This window comes from Rattus rattus, chromosome 14, assembly GCF_011064425.1.
Source record: "Rattus rattus isolate New Zealand chromosome 14, Rrattus_CSIRO_v1, whole genome shotgun sequence".
Classification (NCBI taxonomy): Eukaryota; Metazoa; Chordata; class Mammalia; order Rodentia; family Muridae; genus Rattus; species Rattus rattus.
The window spans coordinates 25,788,763-25,801,052 of NC_046167.1; the positions used below are offsets into that span (position 1 = coordinate 25,788,763).

The window sequence follows — 12,290 nt, forward strand, 5'->3', positions numbered from 1 at the left end:
GCTTTTCTAATGTAAATCACATTTCTGCTTATTTCTCAGGCAACAGAAACAGATGTTAAAGTCAGTGTGTGCACTAGAGCCTACCATCTACTTGTGGAAAAAGTGGGCTTCAATCCAAATGACATCATCTTTGACCCCAACATCCTTACCATTGGTACTGGAATGGAAGAACATAACTTGTATGCTGTCAATTTTATTCATGCAACGAGAGTCATTAAGGTAAGTCTGGGTATTTGCTGTCTTTACCAATGATAGAGCTCAGATCTGTCAACTTGCGTTAATGCATGCTTACAACTCACAATACTGATTTGCTCAGAATAAACATTTCCTGTCCTTAGCAAGTCGTTTTCTAGAATGTAGGGACTGAATCTTTTATAGAATGCTCTTGTAACACACACGAGAATGTATAAAACATTTAGTCTATACAGGAGATAAGTACTTATGAACCGTATAGTAGCTTCACTTTTCTGAAGTGGCCTGAGGCTTCTGTCCCATAGATCCCTCCTTTTCTAAGGAAAATTTCAATTCTCAATTTAATGAAGTAATTCATTCTGATATCTGTTTCTTAGATTTTTTTTTTGGTAATTTTATTACTTATATACATGTTCAGTTTATATTATTATCCATTGTTTTTTGTGTTTGCCAGTGCATGTTCTGAATTCTAGTTTTTACCTGAGTCAGTGCCCACGCTGCTTTTGTAGTTGGCTGTGGACATGGTCTGTGCAGGCTTGCCTCACATGTCAGATGAGGACGACCTTGGAGACAGTCCGCTCCTACGCCATAAGCAGGCGTCTTGTTAGTCCCGTTCAGTTCCCTTTCATATTGTTCTGCCTTTGGTTTGTGGTTTCCATTTTTGAAAATGCTCTCTGGTCCCGATGGTAGTGCTTTTTGTGTTCCTAAGTACAGGACAGCTGTGGTGTGCCCGTGAACAAAATTCTGTTGGTTACGCCTTATTCAGACATAAGTCACAGGGCTGCTTGCCGTGGATTCAGTGTTAATATTCAAGATGCACATCAAATAAAGAGTTTTTAAAGTGTATTTATTTGTATTTATGTATATGTATGTGTACCTGGTTGAGCTTTCGTGTATTACGTATGTGTTCCAAGTGCCAAAGGAAGCAAAGGAGTGTTGGATCCCCTGGAACTAGATTAGCAGTTATTGTGAGCTAGTGGACATGGGTCCTCTTGTCTCTTTACCAGAGCACCGTGCACTCTTAACTACTCTACCATCTCCATCCCATAGGACGCCGTTAGCAGACACACAAAATAAGGTTGTATGTTGATGACCAGCGCTGCCAGCTGCGATGTCAGAAACAGGCCCTCAGAGTTCTAATTAAGTCTGCCAAGGAGTCTCAAAAATCAGCTCTATGCCCACACAGCATGAATTGGCCTCTGAGTTTGATGTTATTCAAGTCATAAAATGCTATTCGACCTCTTTTTGTTTTGGACGGAGGATCTCACTGCATAGCCTAGGATGGTTTAAACTTACGCACCTCTTGCCCAACCCCCTTTCCAGTGCCACCAAGCCCATATCAGCCTCATTTTAAGTTTCATCTGTGTTGTTGCTGTTTTTTATCAGCGTGTAATATGCTCCCGTTTCCCTGAATCACAACTAGCCAGTCGACTGTTGGTAACTGGTGTGTGGACAGTTGTGTTGTGAGCATTCTTGTATTAGGTCAGCGCAAAGTTAATTGCAGTTACAGACAGGAATTTAATCACAGCTAGGTCAAACAGATCTTCATTAATCGAACTAGGAATCAGTATAATCAACTTGATTTTGCCAATGAGAAATAATCATTAAAAAATAAGTGTTTTGCAGGTTGGCCAGATGCTTCAGTGGGTAAATGCGTGTTGTCAGTTCAGTGTGGTGATGTGAATTTACATGTAGTAAGCATGTTTGTGTAGTCAATGCTTTAGAATTCAGTAACTCCTGGAAAGAGTTTTCTGTCCTAATGGTTGTGCATATTTCTGACATGCAAAGCATTATCAAGATTCTTGATGAATGGCAGTATGTTGCTGAGTGATGGGTAAATATGGTAGATAAACTTCACAGCGAGTAGTAAATCATTAGCAGAAACTCATAAAGCAGGACTGCACACTAAAATAGTGTATCACATAACCACATTTATCAAGAGTATATTTTAACATTAAGGAACAGATTTCAACATTGCAATCTTATCATTACGTTTGTACCAACCTGACAAGTTAATCACGTGTGCCTGAGTTCCTCTGTAGCGTGTGTCTAGGGATAGAATGACTACACAGTGGTAAGCTGTCTCCCTGGACACTTAGGCCTGTATCTGAGTGAGAGTTACTGAGGTGGGTTAGAGAGCTTGTTCATTTAAGTTACTGAATCCTTCCACCTTTGCAAGGGTCAGGAATGTATGCACGTGTGCATTTACAGATGCATTCACCTAACCTTTTGTTTTCCCAGTCTTTTATTCAGCAAATATTTCATGTAATTTTCTCTGCTATGCACTACCATGGTCATTATAGAGGTAGTAGAGGTAAAATCAGATGTCGTGTTTTTCCTGCAGCGTTTAAAGTCTAGCAGGAAAAGCTGTTTGTGCTGCAGGGCCTCTGTGACACTGAAGAGGTGATGGGTTACATGGTACAAGAGGATCCAGAGCACACGATACAGCAATGTGGCAGACTGGGCTTCGTCCCTAACAAGCTTAGAGTCAGTTACTTTGCACTTTCTTGCTTTTTACTTTTCCTTTGTACAAAGCTTGTAAGCTATGGCTGATGGTGGCTTTTGCAAACTAGAGAGTCTTTTCATGCTTTTACATCCTTGCCAGGAAACATTACCAGGAGTCAGAATAAGTGGAGGTCTCTCCAACCTATCCTTCGCCTTCCGAGGGATGGACGCCATTCGAGAAGCAATGCACGGTGTTTTCCTTTATCATGCAATCAAGGTACCGTGAAACCAGTTTTGACATAGGTACTGGGAAGAAGGCCCTGTGAGTAAAGTGTTCACTGCATGAGTCTGAGGACTTGTGTTGAAATTTCAGAGCTCGTGTGAAACTTAAGTGTAATAGTAGTTCCTACTATAGAATGAGAGATGGAGACAGGGTCCTTGGAAGATTGTAGCACCAGCTTGGCATGTCTAGTGGTAAACAAGAGAGAGATCCTGCCGAAACAATATGAAAGGCAAGAACCAACACTCCACGTTGTCCTCAGACTTTCATACATGTGCCATGGTAAGTGTGTGCATTTGCACACATAAGAATTTTCAAATAATTGAAACAAAAATGATGGCACTGTAACTTTGACTTAGAGTAGTGCTTACAAAATGAGGGTAGCCTGCTTTGTCTCCTTTAAATGATGCTTTAGTGGAACAGAGTGCCCTCACCCCTCCACCTGTGTCTTGTCTAGGGCTGCCTTTAGACTGTAGCAGAGTTGACTAGCGACTAACTATGTTATAAAGTTGTCCTCTGATCCCCGATTTAGGGTATCAATGGAAATCCTCATTGTCCTTTTTATTGCCCTTAGTTTGGTATGGACATGGGGATAGTCAATGCCGGCAGCCTCCCCGTGTATGATGATATCCATAAGGACCTTCTTCAGCTCTGTGAAGACCTCATCTGGAACAAAGACTCTGAGGCTACTGAGAAACTCTTGCGATATGCCCAGGTAAAGGGAAACATGTCCCGGGGAGTCTTTTCCTGTCTTAGAGTTTATCACTCACTGGCAGTTATTGGACCTTTATTGTAGAATAGGAGCAAACGGAGAACAAATGTATCTCTGGGTCATTGGTTGTCATCACCATGGTTTTTACAGCTCTAGAGAAGCTGTTGCATTAGGACGAGGAGGGAGAAATAGACCTTATCTAGGCTTAGTATTCTGAACCTAGATTTCTCTAAATTGATTTTTGAATTTGAAATAGGTCACATTAAGTTGTAGAAAAGTCGCAGAATATCATAGTCAAAAGAAAACCAAAATCACTTACAATCTTGCCCCCTGAAGTTAACCATTGTAGAATGAAGTATTATTACCTCTAGTCATTTTTTAATATATATACTTGTATGTGCACATATATGGTTTATTGAGAATAATTTTTTCCTACAATATATTTTGATCACTGCTTCCGCTTTTCAACTCTTAGATCTTCTCTGTTTTCTCACCCAACCAACTCTATGCCTCCTTTCTTTCTCTCTTGAGAAAACATACAAATAATAATAACTAATAATAATAAAGAATAAAAAAGCATTCTTCCTAACTCCGTCCTTCATGGTCACTGTTATGTATTGGCTTTATGTCTGTCTTCCTCTCTTCCTGTTATCAGGCCTTCAGTACAGATCACATTCCCCTTCTTCTGCATTTCCTTTAGAAACAATGGAGTGTGACTCTGGCTATAGACTTTTGAGTACTATCTTCCCCCTTTCTGCACTTGAATGAAATTCTGTGACTGGGCCTCTCTTATCTTGCATAAATGTCGCTCCAGCAGTATCACTGCTGGCCAGTCATTCATCATTCAGGTTCTGGTCACCAAGCTGCTCTGTCTGGCTTGCAGGGTCTGAGTAGTAGGAGCTGACCCTGCTTTCCAGGGCCTGCAGACACACGTGTGGGAATCTGAAAGCTGTGGAGCCAGCTCTTGCCTTTCACGTTTACACAGTTTCTAGGGATTGAGGTCAGACCATCAGGCTTCACAGCAAGTGCTTGTTCTTTGAGCCACCTGGTTGCTCAACACTGAGATTTCCTATTTGGTCACCTGGTGCCACCAGCGGAGGGGAAACATAGTGGCGTAATCTACTTGTATTGTGCCTTCGCCCCTTTTCTGGGTTTTTTTCCTGGAGGCTGAGGTTCTCTGAAGGCCTTCATCAGTGTTGAGTTGGTTCTGTTCTCTCAAACTTCCATGTTGCTGTTACACATCCTGTGCTCACTCAGCCCCAGCCCCTGTACATTCAGACATTCTCAGAGCTTCCCCTTCTTTATGTTTTCCTCTCCCTTCCTTATGCTGGTAAAATCTTGAGGTAGATGATCTTACGATGCCAGTGTGTCCACCTCCAGGAACATCCTGCCTTCACTCTAGCCTTTCTTTCTTTTGGGATTCTTTGAGACAAGGTTTCATTATGTCATATATGTTGGCCCGGCACTCAGAGTCCTCCCACCTTAGGTTCCCAAGTGCTAGGGACAGGAGTGGGCCACCACTGCTTATGGCTGCCAGCTCCTCTACAGTTGTGTGTGTGATGTTGATCCTTCCTGAGAGCTGCAGTGTTAGAGAGTAACTCTGTGTCCTAGAAATATTTTGATGCCAGTTGTTAAGTTTTAGGAAAGAGGGAAAAAAAAAATAACCATTACTTTTCTCTACTGAAAGTTCAAATTTAAAATATTTCTTCTTCTCTCTCACCACTTACTTCAGTCTTGATTCATGTTGCACACCCTGGGGTCCGGGAACTTAAAGGAAGAAGAAGACAATGTTTTTTTTTTTTTTTTAATTGCTGCAAAGAGTTCACTGTATACCATCTGTATCCACTTCTTGGTCTTACTTTTAATTCAGACTCATGGCAAAGGAGGGAAGAAAGTCATCCAGACAGATGAGTGGAGGAATGGCTCGATTGAAGAGCGCCTGGAGTATGCTCTTGTGAAGGTGAGTACCAGAGCCTGTCCTGGAAGCCTGGTGGCTCAGTCTGGCTCCCAGGTGCCATTGCTGACCGTAGTTGCAGTGGGAGATGCCCTAGACTTTTGACTGTTGACTTTTAACCTGAAGATGTCTGTCTGCCAGTGTCTAAAGGGGAGTTCCATTTTCATAGATGGGTGTGGCCGGTGCTCTGGAACTCAGTGGCTGTAGTGGGCGAGATAGGCCCACATGCATAACCAGGGCTTGCAATTAGTAGTTCTGAGGTCAAGAACCCTCCCCAGTCCCTGTAGTGAGGCTCTAGAATTCAACTTTTAATTCTTCTGAGAGTCACATATTTCAGTTTGTCGACTATTTGTATCCTCCAATTCTTGAGGATCCTGGGCTTTGGAGGAAGGCTTGTAAGCAATGGCCAGGCAAGAGGGAAAGAAAGTTCCATGGTATTTTGTTTTGTTTGTTTTATTTTGTTTTCATTGCTGATACTTTTTAACTTCACCTTTTAACAATCTTTATCCCGTTGAATCCTGTTCTAGCCAAGTGTTATAGTGAGAGAAGAGACAGATTTATTTATTTGAGACAGGACACTACTGTGTATCCCTGGCCAGCCTTGAACTTAAGGAGATTCTCTTGCCAATGCCTCTTGAATGCTAGAATTAAAGGCATGCACTACCATACCTCATTGAGCAGATACACTTCATAGATGTGTGTATTTATCAGCATATAACCAGTTGCTTGAACGCAGACCTCCGCACATGTTAAGCACATACTCTACCGCTGAGCTACATTCCTCCTCTTCACTAATACCTTTTTTTTTTCTGTGTACTTACCTCCTATTATTAGCTAGGCTCCGAAGATAAATTATATCACAGTGATTGTCAAAAACATGAAGTTGGTGCTTTGCTGATTCTGTAAGTGAGGAAACCAAAGCTTAGTGAGTTGCTGTGTTGGTGATGGAGCAAGGACTCAGACTGGCTGGCTGATCTGGGGTTCACGTTCTAAGCATCTGTGTGATTCTTTCTTTGGTTTTGGCCTTAATACAGTTTTCTGTTTGTTCCCTTCCCTTACTTCTTTCTTTTTTTCTTTTAAGGGCATTGAAAAGCACATTGTTGAAGATACTGAAGAAGCCAGGTTAAACCGGGAAAAATACCCCCGGCCTCTGAATATAATTGAAGGGCCCCTGATGAATGGCATGAAAGTGGTTGGTGATCTTTTTGGAGCTGGAAAAATGTTTCTACCTCAGGTTGGCAAAATAGAGAGAAATTCTAACATTCCCTTTTTTCTGTTTTTCAGTAAATAGTGTTTTCTAAGGTTGCAGAATAGACAGAGCTTGAAAGCATTATCTGGTCACTCCTTCTCTGGGTATATTTAGGAACCATTCCCGGCCAGTCCATCTTCACAGTGTATATAGACTAGAAAGCTTGCAGGCATTCTTAGCACCACACTCTTCTTTTCTGTATTTCCATACTGCCAAGGGCCATGCAGGAGGTGACTGTACGTCTGTGTGGGATGCTTGGAGCCTGCTTGCTGGAGCCTTGCCCCATCTAATCTATGTGTGAATATGTACATGTCTGTCTGTATGTAAGTGTATGTGTTTGTATGTATAAAGTTATTAGAGTCAGAGAGAGAGAAGAGAGGGAGAGAACCTGAGAGAGAGTTTTCTCTTTCCTTTTCTTTCTATCTGCCCCCAAGGAATTAAAAGAGTTCAGAGTTTTCACTGGCCACAGGGAGTGCCAGCCCCAGTAAATTAAGCTTTGTTCCCATAGAGAAGAATCTGCTGAGTAATTTCTCTAATCACTGGCTGCCATTTTAAGCAACCCCTGTCAGTATCTGGACTGCCCATCAACTGCTCTCAGCACTGACCTCCATCTGCTGCCTGCCTCAGTTTACCTCCTGGATGTCAAAACTGGCTATTGACACCATACCACCTCTTACCTCAGTGTCCACCTAAGATAAATGTAATATTAATAACAATATTTGACTTGAAAAGCCAGTGGTCATCTTTAAGAATGCATATTTTGAAAATAATGTTACTCTTTTAAATATTAGGTCTTTAAATAGTATGTTTTAAGTAAAGGCATAATTTTTTTTTTTTTTTTTTTTTTTTTTTTTTTTTTTTGGTTCTTTTTTTTTTTTTGAGCTGGGGACCGAACCCAGGGCCTTGCGCTTCCTAGGTAAGCGCTCTACCACTGAGCTAAATCCCCAGCCCCCATAATTCTTTATTATAGCAAGTACTTAAAACTATCATTTAGCAAGTCCTTGATGAGCATCTAGGTAAGGGGCTCTGAAGTATGTAAAAAGCTCAGAGGGCCTCTTCGTAAACCTCAGTTTTAAGTGAGTTAAAATCCTCTTCATAGAATGCTGGGATGAATTGTACTAAAACATGAAACTTAAAAGATGCATTGAATTCAGAGACACAGTAAATTTTTCACTATAGAAATCCAGGAACGTCAAATCAGACATTCTTAAGTGACCAACATTGGCAGTCATGTGATGGTTTGCTAATGGTGCCCAATTCTGCTTTTTTTCCAGGTTATAAAGTCAGCCCGTGTCATGAAGAAGGCTGTTGGCCACCTTATCCCTTTCATGGAAAAAGAAAGAGAAGAAGCCAGGGTGCTTAATGGTTCGGTTGAAGAAGAGGCAAGTCATTTAGTCCAGGCCTGGGGCCTCTTTCAGCAAGCCTGAAAGACTTGCTTTTCTGAGGTTGGGAACATCGTCAGTAAAGCTTTGATGAAGGGTGTTCTCCTTCTGTTTGTGAGCTCAGAGGATTGACTCAGGCCCATCGCAGCAGGTACTCTGCCTGCTGAGTCAGGTTTGGAGGAAGCAGGTTTGCTTTTAGAAAGCCCTTCCTGAATACGTTTTAGGTGTGCCCTTGTACTACATGTAGATCCCATTCATCCTTGCTGGCTACATCACCAGAATCAGCCGTTAGCCTTTTACTTATTTAGAACCCTGTGAAATTCAGACAACATTGGACACCAGAATTCTAAATTAAGAATCTTAATTTGCGGTTGGCTGAATTAGAGAGATGATGCTTGCCTGCATGCCTTTTCTTCCCATCACTTTCTTGTTGCTGTCATTGTACAAATGAACTGTTCCAGGGAAAGAAAGATGCTTATACACCCTGCACTGGGCTCTTTCAAAATCTGAGGTAATCTGCAGTCGCCTAATCTCTCTCTCTCTCTCTCTCTCTCTCTCTCTCTCTCTCTCTCTCTCTCTCTCTCTACCCCCCCCCCCCCAACTCTCAGCAATACCTCAGCAATTTCAGGGTTTAAGATGTAGTCTTTCACTGTAGGAGTGTTTCTATATGAGGATGCCAACTTTTTCAGATGCTAGAACCTATGAGCTCAGTTGAAATCCCTGTGCTAACATGCTAGGGAGGCCTCCTTTGAATTTGTGGGAGGCACAGAGCTTCAAGTAGAGAGCGTTGGGTCCCCAGTTTATCTTTGAGGTGCTTCTGGTATTCCTCTGCCAACACCTGTGTGGCTCTTGAGACCCAGATGGTCTTTCCTGGTGACCCCACCCCTAATGCATGCTCAACTGCTTGCCTTACTTCACAGGACCCTTACCAAGGCACCATTGTGCTGGCCACTGTTAAAGGTGATGTGCATGACATCGGCAAGAACATCGTTGGTGTGGTACTGGGCTGTAATAATTTCAGGTAAGTCAAGATCTCACTTCTTCAATTCCTTCATGTTTAAAAGAGGAATGTAAACGTTTTACTGGGTGAGAGGGCTGGGGTAAGGTATAGCCATGAATGAGGTGGGATTTTTGTTTTGGTTTTTGGTTCTACAGCTATGAACACAGCTTTTCTTTTATAGGTTCATAATTATATATCTCTTAAGTATGTATTTGTTAAAGGACATAGAGAATGGGAAGTAATCTCTAGGGGTCAGGCAGCCGGGAGCCTTCTTGAGAATCTGTTGGACGTAGTCACTCTCACTGCTCATCAGGCTTTTCAGGGCTAGCTTTTACCCTTTTCCACTCAGCAAACTGACCAGGGCTCTTAGGACAGTTGGTAACACAGACTTTCTAGGAAGGCTTTGTCTTTACCTGTCAAACTGCCCTCTATGTCTCTTGATGATTAGGGTTCTCTATGGGACAGAACTGGCAAAATAAACTAATATATGTCTGTATATCAGTAATGAGTTTATTAAAGAGGCAGTTATTAATTATTAATATTATTATTTAGACTTTCCAAATAGTATAACAGTGATGGTTTCCTGACAGTAAGGCCAGGATCCAGTAGTTATTCAGTCAGTGAGACTGGATGTATTTGAAGTCACAATCTGGTGCTAGAGTTCCAGGGAAGTCCTAAAGAGCTGCTAGTTTCCAGTGCACTTTGGAATCCTAAAGAAGTAGAGCGAGGGAAGGTTGACAGAAAGCTGACACTTCCTTCTTCAATGTCCTTCTATGTGGGCTGCCACTGAGAAAGAATGGCCAGATTTAGGGTGAATCTTCTGACCTCAAATGATCTAGATTTAGGGTAGATCTCTCACCTCAAATGATCTAGCCAAGAAAAGTCTCTCACAATGATACCCAGCTGCTAGGGTTTTAGATACTTCAAAGTGTAGTGAAGTGACAAGCAAGGTCAGCCATCACAGTGTTGATGACGTAGTATTTGGAATGATACATGAAGGTAAAACTCCCTTTTTATAACTCAGTAACAAATAATTATTCATAGCAATGTTACTTCCAGATAAGCTAATGGTTTTTATTAAGTTTACATTTTCCCTGGTTCACAGTATGTTTCAATGGAAAAGTCACTAATCCCTGGCCTGGTCCCAGTGTCCTGTCAGCAGTCCTTTGGAGTCATGGCTGCTTTCCACTGTGCCTTTTCTCTGGTGGAGGATCTTGCTGGTGCTATGGCTCCTGTGTTCTGTTTGCTGCTGTCAGCTAGTAGTGAGGCTGCTTAGCCTCTCTCCTCTCAACACTTGACCCGTCTCTGTCTGGAACACTGGTTGGATTCCACTCAGGAAGGCAGAGGCTGGCCGTGTCAGGAGGGCAGCTTTCCCATGGCCACTCTTTCTACCTTTCTTTCCTAGTCTTGAAAATCAGGACTGTAGTTTCCACCATCTACTTACTGTTCATTAAAATGAAGTGTCAGCCTCTGTTCTGTACTGTCACTTACTTGCCAGTATTATTTTCACCTGCATCAACTTTAAATGTATTGACTCATTAATATTCAGATTTTCCATTGAGAAATAAGTTGGAATATTCAGAAGTATTTTGATCAGATAATTGATTGCATGACAGTTGATTTTTAGATAGACTCTCTCAACTATAGAAAAGATAGTTATATACTTTTCCCATTTAACACTAGTTATTGTAAAATTATAAAAAATAAAATGCTGTCTTTTATCCCGACTAGGTTCGGTACCATAGTGCCCCAAGATGCCTGATAAATATCTTAATCTCAGTCAGCAAAGCCTCTCACCCGCTCTGCTCCATCCCATATCACACTGCCGATGGCCTCTCCCTGAGCCTGGCAACAATCTCTCTACCTATCCAGTCCCCAAGGCAGGCTGCCACCATGCCAGAAATATACATCCCAATTCCATGGCGGCCCAGTGTCCCAGCCGCCACACAGTCTCTTAAACTTAATTCACCACAAGAAAGAACACACAACACAATAACTTTGATCCAATTGATAAGATACAATTGCCCACCTAAGCATACAAAGCCCTGTACACATCCATCCCTTAAGAACATCCACAACAACCTGTAAAGGTGCAGAGTGGAATCTCAACATCCGCCTCCATGTTCTCCCGCGGCTTCCTCCTCCAGTTTCCTTCCCTTCCAGTCTCCTCTTCCCGCAAACTTTTTCTCCCGCCCATCTTCCCTTCTTGTCCAATGACAGGCCTCATTCTATCTTGTACCTGCCTTCACCTGTGACATCATCCTACACTAGTTATATAAGAAAATCTGCCTATTGGCAGAGAAAGGGTAGCTCATGGTAATCTAGTCTCTCCTCAGGACCTCATGGTGTTATGAGTAATAGAGAGAGGCCTTTCACTTGTCATATTTTGAAGAAAGGACTTTCAAGAATTTAGTTTTTAAAAGTAAGAATGGGCTAGGTATGCTGGTGCATGTATTTAATCCCATAGCTTTAGATCCCACTTCATGCAGAGGTGGGTGGACAGCAGAGTGAGTTCCAGGCCAGCCTGGGCAAGCAAAGCTTCCTTCTTCCGTGTCCTTTCATGTAGGCTGCCACCAGAAGTTATGGCCCAGATTTAGGATAGATATTCTGACTTCAAATGATCCAAATTTAGGATGGGGCGGAGGGAGAGAAGGGGGAAACAACAGTAATAGACCCTGTGAGTACTGCTTAACTTAACCTCAAGTGGAAGGGAAAAAAAAAAGGACTCACAGCTGGGCGCTGGACTGGTAGGCTGCTTCCATCTAGTGGTCGGTTGTGGGAATTGCAGGGACAGCAGTCTGGAAGTGGCAGCATCTGTACTCCTTCCTTTCCCCTTTCCTGCCTCCACCTACCTCTTTCCATTTTTAGTTAACAAGAAATATATATTCCTAAGTTACAATTACAAAGCACAGTATGACATTAAAACACATGTGTACAATATATACTGATCTAGCGTTTGTTGCCGTGTGTATCCTTACTGAAGAGGACTTACTCTTCCCGGTTCTTCATAATTAATGCACAGTAGGTTGTGTGCAGAGGAACCTGCACTGCTATGGCACATGAGAGCTCATCCTTC

General features: G+C 42.2%; 1 protein-coding gene across 1 annotated transcript in view; it reads left to right on the forward strand.

The window, feature by feature from the left end:
• The window catches only part of Mtr (5-methyltetrahydrofolate-homocysteine methyltransferase), a 69,043-nt gene that overhangs the window by 34,364 nt on the left and 22,389 nt on the right, over window positions 1–12,290 (forward strand). Inside the window, exons 15-21 of the mRNA XM_032884495.1 lie at window positions 40–219; window positions 2,798–2,914; window positions 3,492–3,632; window positions 5,500–5,589; window positions 6,665–6,817; window positions 8,107–8,214; window positions 9,135–9,235. Of these exons, the coding sequence (XP_032740386.1) occupies window positions 40–219; window positions 2,798–2,914; window positions 3,492–3,632; window positions 5,500–5,589; window positions 6,665–6,817; window positions 8,107–8,214; window positions 9,135–9,235 (890 nt within the window). The remainder of the gene's footprint in view (window positions 1–39; window positions 220–2,797; window positions 2,915–3,491; window positions 3,633–5,499; window positions 5,590–6,664; window positions 6,818–8,106; window positions 8,215–9,134; window positions 9,236–12,290) is intronic.